The sequence below is a fragment of the Labeo rohita genome, chromosome 8, assembly GCF_022985175.1.
Source record: "Labeo rohita strain BAU-BD-2019 chromosome 8, IGBB_LRoh.1.0, whole genome shotgun sequence".
In the NCBI taxonomy this organism is placed as follows: Eukaryota; Metazoa; Chordata; class Actinopteri; order Cypriniformes; family Cyprinidae; genus Labeo; species Labeo rohita.
The window spans coordinates 12,903,922-12,925,172 of NC_066876.1; the positions used below are offsets into that span (position 1 = coordinate 12,903,922).

Genomic DNA, 21,251 nt, shown 5'->3' on the forward strand with positions numbered 1-21,251 from the left:
GCACACAACTGAACAGCAATTTATTAAAAGCTGTATTTTTCATTCATTTTCTGGATTTCACTTTAATAGTTTTGTTAAATTTTAATAAATCAAGAGCACCTCTAAGTAAATGTTGGTATATAATTTTTCTGGCAAATATTTAAAAAAAAATAATAATAATATTCTAATAATCATTTCAGTAGTAGTAGTAGTAGTAGTAGTAGTATTAAGTAATACTTTTCTGTGGTAGTTTAAGTTAAACCGAACTTTTATTTTGACAGGTTGGTCTGAAGACCTTTACGTTTCTGTTCGTATATGATATGATGGTAGTTTTTCCTCAAAAGAAACTGTAAAATGCTCACAAAGTGACTATCAATTTTTATGACTGGATTCTGCGATTCCATCTGCTTTGCAGAAATCATAGGGCCCTACATGTACTTTTGCATAAACAAATTTGTCTTCAATATTTTTGGTTAATTTTGTTGATATTTATCTGTTTAACTTCTACAAAAGCATTTTATCATTTAAGACCCTTGTACTTAATGTTAGGTTACACTACTAAAAATCTATTTCTCTTGGGAGATTTTACTGATTTCCACCTCCCTGGTTGAACTTTGTAGTTTCACAATATAACACAGAGACATTTTCAAATCCTTTCCTGTCAGGTTGTTCTATCCACAAGATGAGACTGTTCCCATAGCCAAGATTAAACCGCAAATGCTTTGAAACTTTTGCCAGCAACATTGTGACCCTTCCCGCACAGTTTGACTCATCAACTGGATCTCATTGTTCCTGTGAGGAAGAGAATAGTGCGAGTCTCTCAAGCAGTCAATAAACACTTTCAGTATTGGCTATGTGATGCACACTTGGCAAAACCTGATACAGTCTGGTGACACCTACAGTTGTAAAGCACCAGAAATGGATCTCACATGGTGTGAGGCAGCAGTATGTTGTTATAGAGAGACTGCATATATTCCACCTACACACATACACACCCTTCACAGAGCCCCTGACCTAGAAAAGAGAGTTCCTAAGAAGTTGCAGAGTTATTCCAAACATCTGCCTGTGCCGTTTACCGTTACACCACATACACATTCATTCCCGCACAACCGAACAAATAAAACCACAGCTGCAAAGTCAGAGGCTCTGGTATTACTGACATAACTCTTTAAGATCCAATCTTTTAGACACTCGCAACCCAAACGGTATCTATACACACACACACACGCTGGTTCCCAGCAGGCCTGTGTGGTGGTAAATGGCAGTGCTGGCCGGGATGATAAAAACGCAGGCCAGCGGAAACTGACAGGCTGATTTACGAGGCCAATAAATATGGACTAAGTGATAATCTGCTGAACTGACTTATTATCGCTCTTCTCTACAGTCGGATTAATCCACGTACAGCATGCAGCATCCTTTCAATCTTAATCCCACAACAATCACAACACACAAGGCTGAGGATTCAGTTAAAGCTCTGTGTTTGCAAAAATGAATGTTAACTTTAAAAGAACACTCCACTTTTTTTGAAAATAGGCTCATTGTCCAACTCCCCTAGAATTAAGCAGTTGAGTTTTACCGCTTTCGAATCCATTCAGCCAATCTCCGGGTCTGGTGGTAGCATGTTTAGCATAACTTAACATAGATCACTGAATCCGATTAGACCATTAGCATCTCACTCAAAACATGACCACAGAGTTTCACAATTTTTCCTATTTAAAACTTGACTCTTCTGTTCTTTCATCGTGTACTAAGGGCTGATATGGCTAGGAACTATCGTACCGTGAGTGCAGTAGGCGCAATGATATTACGCAGTGCCTGAAAGTGACCGGTGTTATGCCAAATTCTGACCCCCACCAGATTACTACCCCCCTAGTATTGGTAGCTTTAGGGTTAGGTGTGGGAGAGGGGTTAGGATTAGGGGTGGGGTTAGGATTAGGCAAATTAACTTTTCATTTTTTGTCCGTATTTGTACACAATGTAACTACAGAAGAGTCAAGTTTTAAATAGGATCGGCTGAGTTTTAACGATTCGAAAACGGTAAAACTCAACTCTTTAACTCTAGGGGAGTTGGAAAATGAGCCTATTTAAAAAAAAAAAAAAAAAGTGGAGTGTTCCTTTAAAGATAATGGACTACTTGCACTGAGCCTCGTGACGTACTTCCGTTTTGAAATCGTAGGGCTCAGTTATTTCCGGTTATGTACATTTTCAATGCGCTGTAATCATGTAGTTGACTTAAACAAATTAGACAAATTCATCAGGTATGAATTATGATCAGTAAAAGAAAAATGCTGTCCATGAGAATGCGGCAGATTAGTGGGGAAATGTATTTATTTATTATTCAGAATGCACATACCGAAGGGAAATATATTTATAGTAACCTTTCAGCAGGTTGAATATGATTCATTTTAACGCAGAGAATATGATTAATTGTTTTTTTTTTAAAGAAATGCCTGCCCTAAAATGTAGTAATAATCTGCGTCCTCATGAGAAACTGTCTGTATGTAGGTGCGCTGAACACTAACCGGAACCTCCCGAGCCCTAACAAGTAGAACGCGGAAGTAGTTGTGCAAGTAGTCCATTATTAGGTGTGGGAGAAAAAACATTTTATTAGGTGTGGGATTTTATCATGCGCTGTGGTATTCTTGTGAACGAGTTATTTTTGTGTTCTTTGCACACAGAGTATTCTCGTAGCTTCAAAAATGTAAGGTTGAACCACCAATGTCACATGGACTATTTTAACAATGTCCTTACTAACTTTCTGGGCCTTGAACGCAGTAGTTGTGTTGCTGTCTATGGAGAGTCAGAAAGCACTTGGATTTCATCAAAAAAATTAATTTGTGTTTCAAAGATGAACGAAGGTCTTTGGAAGGGTTTGGAACACCACAAGTTTGATTACTAAATGACAGAATTTTCTTTTTTAGGTGAACAAACCTTTTAATTGTTTTGTGGAAAACATTTGAATGGTAGTGTAGATTTGAGACAAAAGACAATTCACTTGCATCTTTATACCATCAAAAGGCGGACATATTGAAATAACTAGTAATAGTTACTAATATGACATCTGGGTATTAACATCTATGCTGACGCCTATGTGGAGAGAAAAAAAAAAAAAAAAAAAAAAGGGAAGAAAATTGCAAACCTTAGCCATTTCCTCTGCTCCACCCACAGTGAGGGGTTGACGATGAGTTGAATGACGAATAAGAGAATCCGCCCCGATTTCCAAGCGTGGACGCTTCATCTCCGAGTACTCCACTTCTGATTGGCTGCTGGGGTCCTGTAGGTAAATGTGTTCATATCGGATGTGGGGCTCTTGACCTCTGTAGGGGGAAAAAAAGAGCAGGAAGAGAAGTGACTTATGGGTAAGAGACAGACATTAGTCTAACCAGAAAGAATGTCAGGATTAAAAGGTTAATGAAGCAGTTTTGTCTTTTTACACACATTGACATTTACCAGCAGACCTTGTATGGGTGAATAAGATTCCAGTAAAACAAAACACTTCAAATTCATAAGAAGGGCAAGACTTGATTTTATCCACTAGGAATTAATAGGATCAGGAAAAAGTGGCCATTTATTACCAGAATGAGCCAAACTACATTTGTTACAACAACAAGCATTTACTTATGATGCATTTTATTTCAACAACTGAGGGAAAAATAAATATGTCTAATAAAATCTACAAGATACAATGCGATGACCTAGATTACTAAGAATCCCCACAGATATGCTAACATAGTACCAGCCATAAACATCCATTAAAGAATTAGTTTACTTCCAGAATAAAAATATCCTGATCATTTTCTCACCCCCATGTGATCAGAGATGTTCATGTCTTTTTCTTTAGTCGAAAACAAATTTTGCAATTTTTGAGGAAACCATTCCAGGATTTTTCTCCATCTAATAGACTTCAAAGGGGACTAATGGGTTAAAGGTCCAAATTGCAGTTTAAATGCAGCTTCAAAGTTTTTTGCACGATCCTAGCTGAGGAATAAGGGTCTTATCTAGCCAAACGGTTTGTCATTTTCTGTTCGACTTTCTTTGCACATTCGCTTTGACACTGAGTCAGTGCTACCACCTACATTACATTGATCCCCATTGAAGTTCACTACATAGAGAAAAATCCTTAAAAACCTTTTTTCTCAAAAACCATAATTTCTTCTTGACTGAAGAAAGAAAGACATGAACATCTTGGATGACATGGGGGTGAGTCAATTATCAGGAATTTTTTATTTTGGAAGCGAACTAATCCTTTAAGGATGGGTCCAATGAAACACCAAGTAACACAAGCGCAGTCAGGACAGGTCAGGATCTCTGCAATTATTTGACAAATAATCTGCTAAGTACAGGCCACTCAGACCAAAGATGAGAGTAACCATGGTAATGTCTGAGTGCTGCGGAGGCAACAGTGCCGTGCCGTGCTTGGTACCGGAGTGAGCCTTTTCACACAAGAGTGCGAAGAGTAAACTGACCTTGATGGTGCTGGACAGAATGTGAGATATAGAGGAAAAGAGAGGTCCTTGACCCTCACACGAGTACATTATTCACATCAATCACACATACACAACATCTTTTGCTCTCACTTTAAGTCAAGCGAACACCTGTCATTCCTGTGTTATATCGGATTCTACAAAGCAGCAAGAAAGTGTCTGTGAAATACCTAAAAGTGATTACCAAGTAAAATAATCTTTAGTGTGCAAGAAAAAATTTATTGTGCTGTTCTACTTCTACATGCTTTGACTGAGGCCGAATGGTGTGAGTTCCCTTATTTTGTATGATCAGGTAGTTTAAAGGCCTTCCTGTAGCTCAGACTGATCAAGAGCAAACGCATATACACACACACACATGAACTCAGTAACCCTGAACGGCAACAGTACACATCACACTAAAACCACATGTGCGCACACACCGTGTTTCAAAAGACTCTTCCTTCCTGTGCCAAACCCAGAGATCAGACACATGCTAAACACACACATATGCACTCAATACCCCTAGACATCTACACATCCCCATTATTTTGTACACAGATTTCAAACACACTGCAGACTGTGTCTGTTAGACATTTGGAAAACATACATTAACAATACCCTGCATATATTTTGCTTTTAAACACAGTAACCAGAGGTGAAATCAGGCCATAAAGATTCTCCAGACAAACCAGACAATGTTTGCTGAGGTTTAAAACCATTAAGCATGAGTATACGTGCTATGAAGGGAATAAAAGTGTGTGGGTGTGTCTAAATGTGTGGGTTGAGAACATGAATGGGTGTATCCCTCATATTAATTACACAGTCTACCCAGCTTAAATAAACAGTGCACACAGATTCCAGCACTGACTGTGATTAATACAAACAAATGCTGACGTACAGCCATACCTCACCACACAGACAATGAAACACAGAACAGGAAATGTTGCATGATATGAGAATACTACAGACAAAAGACCCTTGATGCATTTGAGGCAGGGAAAGGAAAAGTGATCAGACTATTATACAACCGCATACAACTGCTTAATCGTAGAACCAGAATGGTTTTTAATTGTATGAACAATTATTAAATCAAATAGCTGAAATTGAACCAACGTTTTTTTTTTTTTTTTACTGGATGATGTCAATACTGATATCTAGACAGTGGGTTAGCCAACAAATAATTTCAAGTAGACATACGTAATACAAAATAATGACAGCAAATAAGATGTAACCGGCCAAGCAGATTCTGTTATTGGCTCAGTGGATAAAAATAAAATCAGTAACATTTATACTTGTGCCAGACCGATTAATCAGAATAAGGTGCGGACACATTCAGGGAATTTTCACAGGCTAAATACAGTAATTTTAATAGATTGAGAAATAGGTTGGTCATGTGGATTCAAAGCTTTGACCAACAGAATGCTGCTTGGTTTGAAAATGACGTCTATGTGAGCGGTGCTTTATGACAATAGACAAGATCCTAAAACAGAACATTTAACGGCTTAATTAACCCAAAAATAAAAATTCTGTCATTAATTTCTCACCCTCATGTCGTTCCAAACCTGTAAGACCTTTGTTCATCTTTAGAACAACAAATTAAAATATTTTTGAGGAAATCCGAGAGCTTTTTTTTCTACATCAGAACGCTGGCTCGTGTGTCTTGCGAATGCACAGCAGAGACTGACATGGAAGAAAAGAAATTGTTGTATATAGTTGTTAATTTTGTTTTCTTTGCGCACAAAAAGTATACTCGTAGCTTCATAAAATTAAGGTTGAACCACTGATATCACATGGACTATTTTAACAATGTCCTTACTATGTTTCTGGGACTTGAACATAGTAGTTCAGCCTGGTCTCATTGTTTATACGTATTAGTACGTAACATTTAGAAGTACAAAACATTAGAGGTCAACCGATATTGGATTTTACCGATATTGATAACTAGGTTGGACCACACTGGCCGATACCGATTAATCGACCGATAGTTTTTAAAAGGATACTGAACGGAAAATAAATAGTGCTCCACTAAAAAAAAAAAAAGAAAGAAAAAAAAGTAGCCTACTGAACCATACTTTGTAAATGAATACAAATATTAATATTAATTATACATTGATCATTACAGTTAGTTCATTGTTTATTAATGTTAACAAAAGCAACAAAATTTTTTAAAATACATCAGTGAATGCTGAAATTAACACACTCTAACAAGGAACAATACTTCTATTCTACAGCTTTTATCAATCCTAAATGTTACAAATGGACTAATATTGTAAAGTGCTACCATTACATCAACAATCAAGCTAAAGATGGCCATCTTTAAATATCTACACAAAGGCCACAGTACTGAAATTGCATACATATGGATATTGTGTACTTTCACAATTTAACTGCTTCTATTCTAGAACATTTGTGGTTATCTAATCAAAATATAAGATATGTTAGTCACACAATGGGCAAAAGTACAGCACCACGTCTAGAAGAACTCGCTGCTATCCGGTATCACACACACTGGACACGTCGCATTATATTCAAGCGGCGGTCTACAAGGCTTTATTTGATCACCAAATGGGCAAAAGTATACTGCTGTCATTTCTCTACTAATGCAGCATCTAGTCAACAAATTCATCGCTTAGTAATGACATGAAAACATGCACTACAGTACACACCGTTTCGCTGTCAAAGTTTTAAATCCGCCTTTGAAGTGTCCAGCTCTGTGCCACGCCTCTAAACAAACAGCACCTGCTGTCAGTGATTTCCGCCACTAGAGGCCGCTCTTGTGCTGTATAACAAAGAATATAGGGACTTTGCTGTATAATGACGACATTCTCAGCCGCTCCAGCAACGGGCCCAACCTGGAAAAAACTATCGGCATGGATTTTTGCCGATAACCGATAGTTCCGCCAATCAACTATCGGTGCCGATTAATCGGCAAAACCGATACATCGGTCGACCTCTACAAAACATACATTTTTATGTTTTTATTCATGCTAAAATGTACAATTTGGACGTATTTTAATGTTTAAAACAAAAAAATAGCTACATATTTTTAGCTAAAAAAAAACATTTTTAGTCTTTTATATAATTTTGATATTTGTATCAATGCATTTTTATCATTTTATCAATAAGCGATTTAGGCCCAGTTTCACAGACATGGCTTAGCCTAAACCAGGATTAGGCCATACATCAATTACAGCATATTTATAAACATGCTTAGAAAAAAACATTACTGGTGTGCATCTTGAGCCAAAACAAAGGCACTGATATATTTTAAGATGAGTCAGTGCAAGTTTCTTTCAGTTGAAACAGCTCAGACTTACATTTTAGTCTAGGACTAGGCTTAAGCCTTGTCTGTGAAATCAGGGGGTTAGAGTTTTAGACTAGCTTAGTTAGTTTTAGACTAACTAACCCACCCCCAAACCTAAACCTGCCAATTATATAAAAGTAATATAAAAAGATATAAAACATAAATGACCAAAACATGCAGGGAAATGACTATTTTAGTAACAATGTAGCATTAAAAAGCTATTTATAGTTGCTAATCCCACTCCGACCTCTAAACCTAACCATAACTATTTTTTGTACATGATAGATGTGCAGTCACAATCATTTATTTACTGGAAAAAAAAAAAAAAAAAAAAAAAAAAAAAAAAAGTCAAAAGCAGTACCAAACATAATCCAAATGACGACGGGTTGTGTCCTCTCTAGTGGAATTGTTTTGTATGAGGTGCAGAGCAGAATTTCAGTTGTTAATCGCTGAGAATATCCAGATATTATCCTGATCCACTCTGTGAAGGCACGCATTTCTCATTCAGACACCTCACCAGAAACACAGCATGTTGCAATCTGTGACTAAGCAGGCGAGAGCGAATGAGCGTTTAATTATCCTGCTGTAATACCTGTAGTAAAGTTTCTTGAAGCGGCAACTTATGAATTTGTAATGAGCGCATCAGCGTAGGTTTTGATGCTTGTGGTCGCTGCTCAGGATGGAGATCGCAAGTAAGTCAGGAAAAATGTTCTTGGTGTCGTCAATACATCAGTATTGTACGTTTAAATGCTAAGAGTACATCAGTATTGTACTTAGTCTGTAAAAACGTACGTAAATGTACATTTTGTAGAACTAAATTTTATGTAAAATACATACGAATTATGAGATCACGTAGGGTAGTTCTGTCTATGGAGGGTCAGAAAGCCCTTGGATTTCATCAAAAATATCTTAGTTTGTGCTCCGAAGATGAATGATGGTCTTACAGTTTTGGAACGACATGAGGGCGAGTAATTAAAGGCAATTTTCATTTTTGCCAGTTGCTCTTTTAGCTGCCAAACTACAAAATTTTTGAATTATGATTTATTGAAAGAACACATGCAATTTACATCACATGAAATGATTGATGCAGGCACACAAGAGAAATAAAGATTTAGTGCCTTTTTAATCACTAATAATCACAAATAAATTGTAATTTGAAATATCACCATTTTTTTGCAGTGCTTCTCAATAATTTTAGCAGAATGACAGGAAAGCCCTGGTATGTTTTGTCTGGAGTGTTCACATTTTTGTTTGCATTTCTGCATTGATTTGTTCACTGGTGGAACTAATCTAAACCAGAGCAAAGGTAACACGTACATTAGCAAAACGCAATGTGCAATAAGATGCCGCAATGCTTGAAACCACACACTATAACTAAAATCCCCCAATTTCAATAGCTTGGCACTTACATAATCACATCACACTGCAGCTTTCATCCATGCTCTCACTCTCTTTCGGTGAGTGGGCAAGATAATCTGATCTGCAGGCAGGATTTGTCATACAGAGTCACACACACACACAACAAGAGAGAGAAAGACAGAGAGCAATAGAGAGAGGTTTAACTGGCCCCTGACCTCATTTTGAATTGAGGACAGATCATGCGTGCTGAATGTTTGAGCTATTGTACAGGAACTTTGCCCCTGTACTGCTGTAATGCTCAATGTCTCTCCTCTTCTGCCATCATTTCATCTTACTGTCAGTCTTTCACTTGCACAATTACCAACCCTCTTCTTTTCCATCCATCTTGCTTTAATCTCCCTCTATCCCTTATTATCTCTCTCTTTCGGTAGAGGATAAAAAGTGATAAGACCACAAAACACCTTTTCAACACCTATCACTTATGTCATCACAAAGCAACACAAAAGACTCATGTCTATAAAAGACCAAAGGCAGACCATAATTTACACAGCCATAACTAGACCAAAACAAAACACCACAGACTACAATTGGTCCATGTGCATTTGATTCTTTGAATTTTGAGTAGGGCTGCATGCATTCTATGAAGCACTTTCAATTGTAGAACATTTGATTATGCATGCTTTGAAATTTATTAGCACTAGTGGTTTTTAATCTTACTTGGATACCCATCAAAAAAGCAAGTTGACAGTTCCGCAGTGGGGAAGGAAAAGATGTGGAAGAGCAGACATACACACCTTACCCACACACAAACACTTTAGTATTCAAGTTAATCCACCCTACCAGCAGCTCTCGGTATCTCAGGTGGTGTTAGTCCATCTCCTGTGAGAACAGCCAACTCTACTGTACCAGACTCTGATTATACAGCTCAGCTCACACACACACATTCAGCATTCAGACTGAGGAGAAACACAGCTATTCCCAATACACCCACGCACGTATTCAACACTGTGCTTCTTATATGGCTAAAAGAATCACAGCATGGAGGAAAGGAAAAACATGATATTTTTAACCTAGAGCGCACACACATGCACATACTGACAAATATCACTGCATTAAAGCAACAACGGTATGGATTAGAGAGCTTTTTGATGTTTCTGGTTCTGTTCATCAGTTTCTTGATTAGATAGAATAACTTCCACAATAAGTTTTCTTCTAGGATAAAATTAGTTCACTTCCAGGATTTTTCTCCATATAGTAGACTTCAATGGGGATTAGCAAACTGAAGGATCCAAATTTGCAGTTTCAATGCAGCTTCAACCCACTACCGGGCCGTGGAAGAATTTTTACCGGGTCGCAAGATAGTTCTAGGAAAAATGTGTATAGATATGATGCTTGCTGTTATTTATTGTGGGTAACTGATTGTTTTAATTATTCTGTACTTTCATTGTATGTGATTGATATGCAATTTGACTTTGAGATTGATAGATTTGAGATTGCTCTGATCTGTCATATAGACTATTAGGGCTTAAACAGATCACAGTTGATCCGTGATACGTACGGACCAGATCCAGACCCCACCGTTCAGCATGTGATTCGCAGATTAATTTGCCAATTTACATGTTCAAGCTATTTAAAACCACAAGAAGAAGAAACAAAACAAAACTCAATTCGTTACTTACGCGTTTTTCTTGCACACACCCGAAGCGCGCACAAGATAAGTGTTTCAGACACCGTGGCATACTGAGTTAATTCCTCTCTCATGTCTCCCTGCTTTTAAGATACATAGCTACCGCTTGGGGGTTATGTCGTGGAAATATTTTTGTTTTAAACCACGAAGGTGAGCCAATGGATATCAGACAAGCAACGTGCAAACTTTGCGCAATAGTTGTGCCGGTGAAAGTCTAAACTTTAGTCAATTCACTATACAGATAGTGAAAGTAAAAAAAAAAAAACTGACAAAGATTTGTAATGCTGCACTAACAGCGCATATTCTCTCAGAGACAACAGATGAATCTACTTCAACATATGCTGATAACGGTGTATAACTGTCTAAAATTAGCACCCCCCCAATACTTTCCTTGCAAATTTGCTTTGTAAACACTGGGACGGTACTTCCGCCTACATCATGCGTGACCTTTCTGACATGACTACATAACGCATTACGGTAAACTAGTGTAAGACAAGCATCCGCGGTTAAAAAGCACGTAAGTTTTACTTTTTTTTTTTTTTTTACAAAATGACCCATCGATTTGCTGGATAAGACCCTTCTTCCTCGGCTGGGATCGTGTAGAGCCCTTTGAAACTGCAATTTGGACCTTCAACCCATTGTTTCCAATTGAAGTCCACTATATGGAGAAAAACCCTGGAATGTTTTCCTCAAAAACCTTAATTTCTTTTCAACTGAAGAAAGACAGACATGAACATCTTCGATAACATGGGGGGTATAAAATATTTATTCTGGAAAATGAACTAATCTTTTAAGTATGGATGAACCGTTCACAATAAGATCAATAATATACACGTTAGTGGCTTTTTCTCTGACAGATGAGTACAAACACTAAAAGAACTGCACAGATTCCCACTGGAGTACCAGATAACCCTGGAAGGAAATTCATTCTCTCATATTAAAAGTGATATTCTAGAGCAGGGGTGGCGAACTCCAGTCCTCGAGAGCCGCAGCCCTGCAGAGACCAACCCTAATTAAAACTCACCTGCCTGTAGCTTTCTAGTAACCCTTCAGACCTTGATTAGCTTGTTCAGGTGCGTTTGATTAGGGTTGAAGCAAAACTATGCAGGGCTGCGGCTCTCCAGGACCGACGTTTGCCACCCCTGTTCTAGAGTATCACTGCATAAGCATTACATAAAAGCAAACTGCTTCAGTCACCTCCTAAAGCCAAGTAAGCATAGTAAAACTGACAAGGGCCGTGACAAAACAGGACTTTGAGTCCAAGCCTAATAAATGCTTCCCTAAAGCAGCATCTTGAATGAGAGTGATAGTTTCCTTCAGTGTTGGCCATTGCTGTCACAGCCTTCAACCACAATTTTGAAAGGCTCAGCAATAGATTGTGGATGGACAGAACTGAATAGACAAGATCTCAGTGCAAGGCAGCTCTGGCAGCCACAGTATATTGTTTGTTCACATACCTTTCGCTGCCTGGTTGAAATTCAGACAGAAGAGACGGTCTGCGGCGGTGAGGCTGGGCCAGTGATCCATGTGGCAGATGGGAAGCGTAGTCCCGAGCGTGAGGATGGTAGTCCACCAGTCCACCAACATCCTAAAATAAACACACGGCACATTTCACATACTCACATTATGAAACTATGAAGAATGTGACTACTGAAATATCAATGATACTATTCTAGATTAAATGCAGATGTTTCCAGATTTATGCTTTTTATGACATGAAATCCATAAAAAGATCTTAGATCAGTGCTAAATGCTAAGCGCAATTAGGCTAAATCTTTGGTACTCAACCCAAAGCTTACAGATATTACACAGCCTTTTAGTTGCAGCTTAAAGTCTTACTTTTTGCACGAAACTATTCAAATCATGTCAGTCATGCACCTACTTGGGAAAGTAATCCACCCGCGAAACAGAACTTCAGTCAAGAGTCTCAAAAAAGTGTTACAGTTACTAGTTATACTGCTAGTTCTATTAAGACCAATGTTAAGGATTACCTAATTTTTGACATCAAATGGTACAGGAAAATAACATCTGCTTTGTGTCAGACCAAGGACATACTCCAACATGAACAAAGGTTTGTGTTGTTCCACTTGGCTTCTGAGCTATCCAGGGTTGAGTACCACTGATTTCAATTTTCTGTGGTTAATAAGACCAGACAGTAATCTCTGCCAGATGAAGATGATGGCTGAGAGTCGAATCTTACGTGATAATCTTCAGTAATGCAAGATAATCCTTTGTTACTAAATTCTGGCCAAATTCCAGAGTCAATGATCAGATCTACACTGCTGTTCAAAAGTTTTGTTTGTTTGGTTTTTTTTTTTTAAGAAGTCTCATATGCTCATCAAGGCTGTGTTCATTTGATAATAATACAGAAAAAAAAATTGTAATATTGTAAAATATTATTACAATTTAAAATCACTGTTTTCTATTTTAATATACTTTAAAATATCATTTATTCCGGTGATGAAAAGCTGAATTTTCAGCATCATTATTCCAGTCTTCAGTGTCACATGATCTTTTAGAAATCATTGTAATATGCTGATTTGTAATCAGTGTTGGAAACAGTTGTGCTGCTTAATGTGATACCTTTTTCAGGATTCTTTGATGGGGAAAAAAACAAACAAACAAAAAAAAAAAAAAACAACGCATTTATTCAAAATACAAACCTTTTTTAAAGATGTCTTAACTATCAGTTTTATCAACTTAACACATCCTTGCTGAATTTAAAACATTAATTTCTTTCAAAAAAAAAAATTACTGATCCAAAATATTGAAAAGTAGTATATATTGTTACAAAATATTTATATTTTAAATAAATCCTATTCTTTTTAACTTTCTATTCCTTAAAGAATCCGGACTGATAATAAATCAGCATATTAGAATGATTTCTAAAGGATAATGTGACATTGAAGACTGAAGTAACGATGCTGAAAATTCAGCTTTGTATCACATGGATTAATTCTATTTTAAAGCTATATTAAAACGGAAAAACGTTACTTTAAATTGCAATAATATTTCACAATATTACTGTTTTTTTTTTCTGTATTTTTGATCAAAATGCAGCCTTGACGAGTATAACAAACTTCTTTAAAAACATTAAAAATGTTACTGATCCCAAACTTTTCAACGACAGAGAGTGTGTGCATGTTTAGTAAGGTGTATAATAGAATATACAAATTAATACAACATACAATATAACATGATTTTAGCTCATAAATCAAAATTACAGATTAATGCATTTTTGGAAAGACTTATTGAGGTTTTGTTTCATAGTCAGTGTCGTACCGCATGGGCTCTCAGCTGCAGAGGAAGGGTGGCGGGACTGGGAAGGTGACGAGCGTCCACAGCCCTCCGACCCTGAGGCACTGGCTGAGGGTGCGAGGACATGCTGACGATGCAACTTCCTCTATAGACTGAAAGTGGGAATGGTCTTGTCACAAACGCTGTGCATCATGGGGCATTGAGTCCTGGCAGTCACCGACCTGAAAGGTACGAGAGAGAAAACATTGTAGATTAATTGTTAATAATAAATTGTTAACACAATATTCAATGTGTAGAGTAAAACAAAATCATGGGCAAAATCACACCGTGAACACCAAACTTCGGAAAGCCAGGATAAGCGACAGAGTTTGATCACAAGTGAGAGAGAAAGAGAGAGGGAGAGAAAGACGTCCTAGCCACCACCTGCTGCTGGCCGGATACATGTCGACACACTGCGTGAATGAATGGATCACTCTGTATCCCCCTCTATATCCTCTTGTTCTTCATTCTATCCTCATTAGGGCAGCTGGTGTGCTCTGCTGCATGATAATACTCCCTTTTTCACAGGTACAGCAAAAATACACAGTATGGCTAAACCAAGTTAATGTTCGAAGTCCCTTTAAGGCAAGTCTGCTCTTTCAGCAACTATCCTGGGCAGCTACTTTCTATGTAGACCATAGGCAAGCAAGTACAACTCATATCTACTTAAGGACAGACAAATCATATTAAACAATCCTTAGATCATTTAATATTAATGTTATTTGTGAAAGCAGGTTGAAACTTACTGTAAAACACGCATAACTCACATAAAAAGACTTACAAGGAGCGCTTGTATAATCGAATGTGTTCCACTGAGACAGCTGAGAAAATATCAGCTAACTTAGAATGAGAATTTATCTGTATATTTACATTAAAATGCATTTAATCTTCCTACTTCTTTGGGTTGAACAGTCACACAGGAGAGACTAGAAGGCTAAGAAAGCACATTTGATAGTGTCAGTCAGAGATGGTGGTTCCACTAGGAGCTTATCAACACTGTTTTCATCACACCATGAACTGGAGACAGAAACAGCAAAGCACCAGGTGTTGAGAGCACCAACCCAGCATGGATCAATCTTAAACACACCAGGCAATCCTTAAGAATACAGCAGCGTGCCTAGAATCATACATGTTATTGTCAGCTAAATCAGACAAGTCTTAGTAGCCAGTTGGATATGCAAGAACCTTGCCAAAGTTTTGCAAAATTGTCACAAGCAAGTGAGATCTACAGGGTTCGCATAATCTTAAAGCAGTGACCATACAAGAACCATCACAAGCAGATGTTACCTATAACTAGGGTCTTATGATTTCCGCAATACGGAAAACACAGACAGAATCGTGGAATCCAGTCATAAAAATGGAATTTACTGTATAACATGACGGAATGTCACAGAATTTGCTCAAACTGCTCTGAGTCACTTCTTGAGCATTTTACGGTTTCTTTTGAGAAAAACTACCATTATATCTTATATTATATATATATATATATATATATATATATATATATACACACACACACATATACAAACAGAAACTTAAAGGTCTTCAAAGCAACCCCTCAGAATAAAAGTTCTGATTAACAAAGAAACTATGACAGAAATATATTACCTTAATGTAACAATAGTACTACTACTAATAAAATTATTTTAAGGAATATTTACCATAAAAAAAAAAAACTACCAAAATTTATTTTCTAGAAAAAAGCAAATGTGATGCGATCTGGGAAAACCCGTCGGATGTTGCGCTGGGACGTTTTCAGGAAATTCGAAAAATGGGTTTAATGTCAGAATTATGATTTTACTCGTCTCAGTCTGCTCAATCTTGCTGATGTCAGTGCCCTAAAAGATGCTATAATGGACTAATTCACATCCAGGATCGAATGAAGAAGTTACTAAAGTGGAGGAGTCCGATGACAATCTGTTTTATGCACAGTGCGATCTAAACATACTATGACCATGATAGACATTAGTCTGTTTGCGTAATGATGCAGTATAGCGCTCCAGACTTTACAGACAGCTCTTGTTAGACCAGTGAAGTGAAAGTAAAACCAGTCTCATTTTAAACCTGTTTTTCTCAAAATTCCATTTCTGAAAATCATAGCTATCAGCCAATTTAAGACAGCCATAACTTTTGTTAAGTTCAAGCTATGGACAAAATAAAAACAGTTTCGCAAAAGGGCATGAACCCTGCTACATATGGTATTAAACCTAAAAAAAAAAAAAAAAAAAAAAAAAAAAAAACAGCATAGTATTTCTGAAAAATAAATAAACAAATAAAATAATAATTTGTTTTATGAAATCAATTAATTAGAGATGTTTCTAATTATTAAAATGTAAAGAAACCATTCAAACGGAATCCAGTAAATTAATGGAAAAATCAATGGAAAACGGAATTTGGTAAAAAGAAAACTGAACTTGAGAAAAAATAAAACATTTCATAGGATCTTTTTAAAACAATTATTTTCGTTAAACTTAAATAAATTACTGTTAAATTGTGTAAGTTTCATGATATTAATTAATTAGACATGCTTTTTGATTCATGTTTTCGGATTAAACCACTAAAACAGTGTTTAAAAAAAAAAAAAAAAAAAAAAAAAAAAAAAAGAATCTGTAAAAAATAAAATAAAATGGAATTTGGGAATTTCTGTTAGTTGAGTTCTCTCATTACTCCATCACTAAACACTATGACTTTTTTTTAATAATAGAAAAGGAAATCTAAATGAAATCAAACATATACACAACTGGAATGGTATATAACCATACACCTATCAGTAAAATGAAAACAAACCATGATGCAAATTTTACAATCCAATCCAACTGTAGTCCAACCTCTACACAAGAGCCCAAAATCCCATAGTAACGCAATGAATTTCAAAAATAGCAAAAATAATAAAATAAATAGCTTTACAGGACCAAAAACCACAGGGCGAAAAAGTGACGTTTAATTAGCACTTCTCGGATGATGCATTTTGCCTGTTAGTGTCTATTTCGTTCACACAACATTAACAAAAAGCAAACATGTCAACAGTGTGGACACACTACATGACCAAAAAGGATGCTCAAGTAGAAATTAGAGCCCGACCGATTTATCGGCAGGCCAATATTATCGGCCGATATTAGGCATTTTCCAAACTATCGGTATCTGCATTTATAATGGCCGATAAATGAATGTTTCAAAAATAAAATAAAAACGGACGAAACACCCTTCAACCAAGTCATGAGTGTTGGCGTTGTATAGTTTGTCCACCAGAGGGCACTCTACACCGTCCCTGTTGGCAACACTCGTGTATAACGCGCCACACATCCTGCAACCTGCTGATCCAGCCAGAGTCGGGCAGAGAGAACCAGTTATCCGCGAGTGAGATCATCGGTGAAGTGTGTTCATGGTGAGTTGGTCACGAGACATACATTGCTTGAATAACAATTAAAAGAACATCCCCATCAGTTCTCTTAACTCAAATAAGCATGACAAAATTCATGAATATCATGTCCAGTTTTGCTGCTGTTAAATAAGCCGAGAGTGAAGCGGAATTAGCTACTAATTACGTTACGTTGTTACAGTGTAGTTGACTGACTGTCCTTTTAACTTTTGACAATGAGACTTAAGTATTTCTTTAATAGCGTGACAGTTATAGCAATGAGACGTATCATCTCTCCTTGGCCTGTTATATTGAAAATGTATGTTTTACAATTTGCAGTATGACGTTATCCATTGCTAAATTATGGCTCATCATAGACTAGCTAACCACAAAGCTAGCTAATGCCACTATCAGTGGAAGACCGCTAACGTTAACATTAATGAGCTTGGAAACCACAACAAACGTATTCTGCCTAAATAAAGTAATGATTACTGTATTTATAACTAGCATATCTCTAGTTACAGTCCCTGCATTCTAAAATGTAAGTTAGACTTGCGAGGAGTGAACATTTAGACATAGAGAAAAAGTATCAAACGTAGCTTGTGCATAAAAGTTAGCTTTTCTTTTACATGTGTGTGAAATCCAATGACGCCAAGTGTGCGTTGCAGACTGTCGTTCAGCCGCAGCATTAACGAGTCACATAATGGATTTAGATCGCTAAATAGTAGGTTTTAGAAGGCAGGCAGCAACTGATGATTGAAAATGGTTTGATGTAGCTTGGTGGAAACAATTTAAAAAGTGCAGGTAAAGGGATAAGCAAGCTGACATTGTAATTGTGACAATAAAAGAAACAAGTTTCTTTTTAAAATGCATTATCATATTATGTTAGTTAAAACTCATAAACAGCTACAAATAACTAATGTTAGGGAAATCTGTTAATGTTTTGTTGTGCATTTCCTAAATTTTAAAAAAAATAAATAAAAAATATCGGCCGATATATCGGAATATTGGATTTTAAAACCAATAAATATTTGTATCTGTATCGGCCTTCAAAATCCTTTATCGGTCGGGCTCTAGTAGAAATACGTAAATTTTGTTAGGCTGAATATCAGGAACTGACTCACTACCAAAGAACTTTGGTTTCATTTATCACCTGAGAACCCGACACCCTGAACAGCATACAGAGTTCAGTTACCCAAATGTAATTACCCAAACTTTAATTACGTTTTTGGCGTTCCTGTAAAAAATTAATTTAGGTACATAACTGCTTAGCAGACATAGTATCTTAGGCACCTTCATGAGACATGCAGATGTGTGGCGATTAGTGGTTTATAAAAAGTATGTTACATGTTACCTGCAACCGATTTTACCATAGGGCATCCAACAGAATGATATTACAAACCCTTTCTTACCATCAGGCTGTCCTAGTTGAAGAACAGCCCGTTACACTCTGTGGCTTTAGATAAATGGGAAGTAGCACTATCACACTAATAAACACAAATGCAAACAAACACGCTTCTCTGAATGTGTTTTTCCCCTGTGGCTGCTGTGTGTCATCAACCCTCCTGTTCAATACAGACATACAAACCACTGCCATCTCAAGGGGCCCCACAGCTTCTCACTCACACACACACACACACACACACACACACACACACACACACACACACGCAAATTACCATATGAGAGAAGTCTGTCTCTATAGATGAACAGTTGTGTGTCTGCTTTTGTGTGTACATTACATCTTAAAACAAGGTCACCGAGTGTTGTCAAATACTTTGACATTAAAACAAGGAGTCAGCTCCTCTGCTCCAAAGCCCTGTAGCTCTACAACACAAAGAGAGGCACGCTACCGTCCTCCTTCCTTCCTGTCTGTCACTGAATGATTTACACGGAAAGAGCAGAGTGTTTTACTGTGCTGGGTGTATGTGTGCACGGGGGGAGGAGATTCAATGGTCCAGGAATGTTTGGAGCTCTGAGGAGGAACAGAAAGTCTTTGTCATCCTGAAGGCACTTTGTAGACTCACACATACACATGAACACACATGCAAGATCAAATCAATCACGCATTGCTCACAGGAAACACAAGTCTGACTCTGATGTGTGCAAGACCGCTTCTTTGCGGAAAACTTTCCAACTTTTGAATTAAGTCTCCAAGGCTGCATTTATATGATAAAAAAAATGCAGTAAAAACATTATTATTGCAAAATATTACTATAACTGTTTTCAGTGTAAATGTATTTTAAAATACAATTTATTCCTGTAAAGCCAAAGCTGAATTTTCAGCAGCTATTACTCCAGTCTTCATTGTCCTATGTAGGGCCCTATGATTTCCGCGATGCGGAAAACGTGGAATCCAGTCATAAAAATGGAATTTACTTTATAACGCAGAATGTCACCGAATTTGCCCAATTTTGGATGAACAAATCAAAAGTAAGTCAGTACAGTTAATTCAAGTCGTGATATGGACTAGCATCCGTGAATATTAAACCACAAAATATACTGAAGTGCGTGTGATGTTCACAGTGTTTTCATCAATATATGAGTACTTGAACATAATCTCTAGAACTGCTCTGAGAGTCACTTTATGAACATTTTCACTGTTTCTTTTGATAAAAACTATCATACCATATAAACAGAGAAACTTACAGATCTTTACAACAACCTGCCAAAATAAAAGTTCGGTTTAACTTGAAGAAACTGTGACAGAAATATAATACTTCATGTAATGCTAGTACTACTACTGCTACTACTAATAAAATTATTATTATTAAAACATTATTTTTAAGGAATATTGACCATAAAAATGATTTACCAAAAAAAATGTAAATAGGGCTATCAAACGTTTAATCACACACAAAATAAAACTTTGAGTTTGCCTAATATATGTGTGTGCACTGTGTGTAATTCTTATGTATGTATAAATACAAACACATTCATGTATATATTTAAGAAATATTTACAAATATATGTATTTATTATAATTTTTATATAATTTATATTATATATAAATAAAAATATTTTTGACATAAATAACATACATAATACATACAGAATACATAAATATTATTTTTCTTAAATATATACATTAATTTGTGTGTATTTATATATACATAATAACTACACACAGTACACACACATATGTTAGGAAAACTCAAACTTTTAATTTTTTTAATCATTTGACAGCCCTGAGAAAATGAGAAAATTTTATAAAATCAATTATTTAGAGATGTTTTGATTATTACAATTTAATGAAACCATTAAAATAGAACACAAAAAAATTATGAAAATTTGGCAAAAATAAAACTACATTATGATTTCATTTAATTAAACATGCTTTTTTGTTCATAAAAAAAAAAAAAAAAAAAAAAAAAAAAGAACCCAGAAAAAATAAAACAAAACAAAAACTGAATTTGGGGGGAAAAATGATTTCATAGGACCATACACATGCAGCTGACTTGAACTCCAACAAACATTTCAAATTATCATCAATGTTGAAAGCAGTTGTGCTGCATAATATTTTTGTGGAAACTAACGCATTCAGGATTCTTTGATGAACAGAGTTCGAAGACCAGCATTTATTTGATATAGAAATCTTTGGTAAAATTATACATGCCCTTACTTTTGGTGAATTTAGAACTGTGAAGCTTGGGGTTTCACACTTGTTTCAATTCTTTTTTTTTTTTTTTAAGCAGCCTTTGCATTATGAATTTAATCACATGCCCATTGACAGGCTTCACAGACCATTCCCGAAGAATGAAGATTTATTTAAAAAGGAAGACATTGGGTGTGAAATGCACATGT

The 21,251-nt window shown here is 36.4% G+C and overlaps 1 protein-coding gene across 8 annotated transcripts in view; it reads right to left on the bottom strand.

Annotated features, from left to right (window-relative positions):
- ncor2 (nuclear receptor corepressor 2) overlaps nt 1-21,251 on the bottom strand; it is a 112,374-nt gene that overhangs the window by 73,583 nt on the left and 17,540 nt on the right. For all 8 annotated transcript variants that reach the window (XM_051118020.1, XM_051118021.1, XM_051118026.1 and 5 more), the window contains exons 2-4: nt 14,075-14,271; nt 12,250-12,380; nt 3,119-3,296 (exon numbers count right to left, since the gene is read on the bottom strand). In XM_051118020.1, the coding sequence (XP_050973977.1) occupies nt 3,119-3,296; nt 12,250-12,380; nt 14,075-14,176 (411 nt within the window). In that variant the 5' untranslated portion in view covers nt 14,177-14,271. The remainder of the gene's footprint in view (nt 1-3,118; nt 3,297-12,249; nt 12,381-14,074; nt 14,272-21,251) is intronic.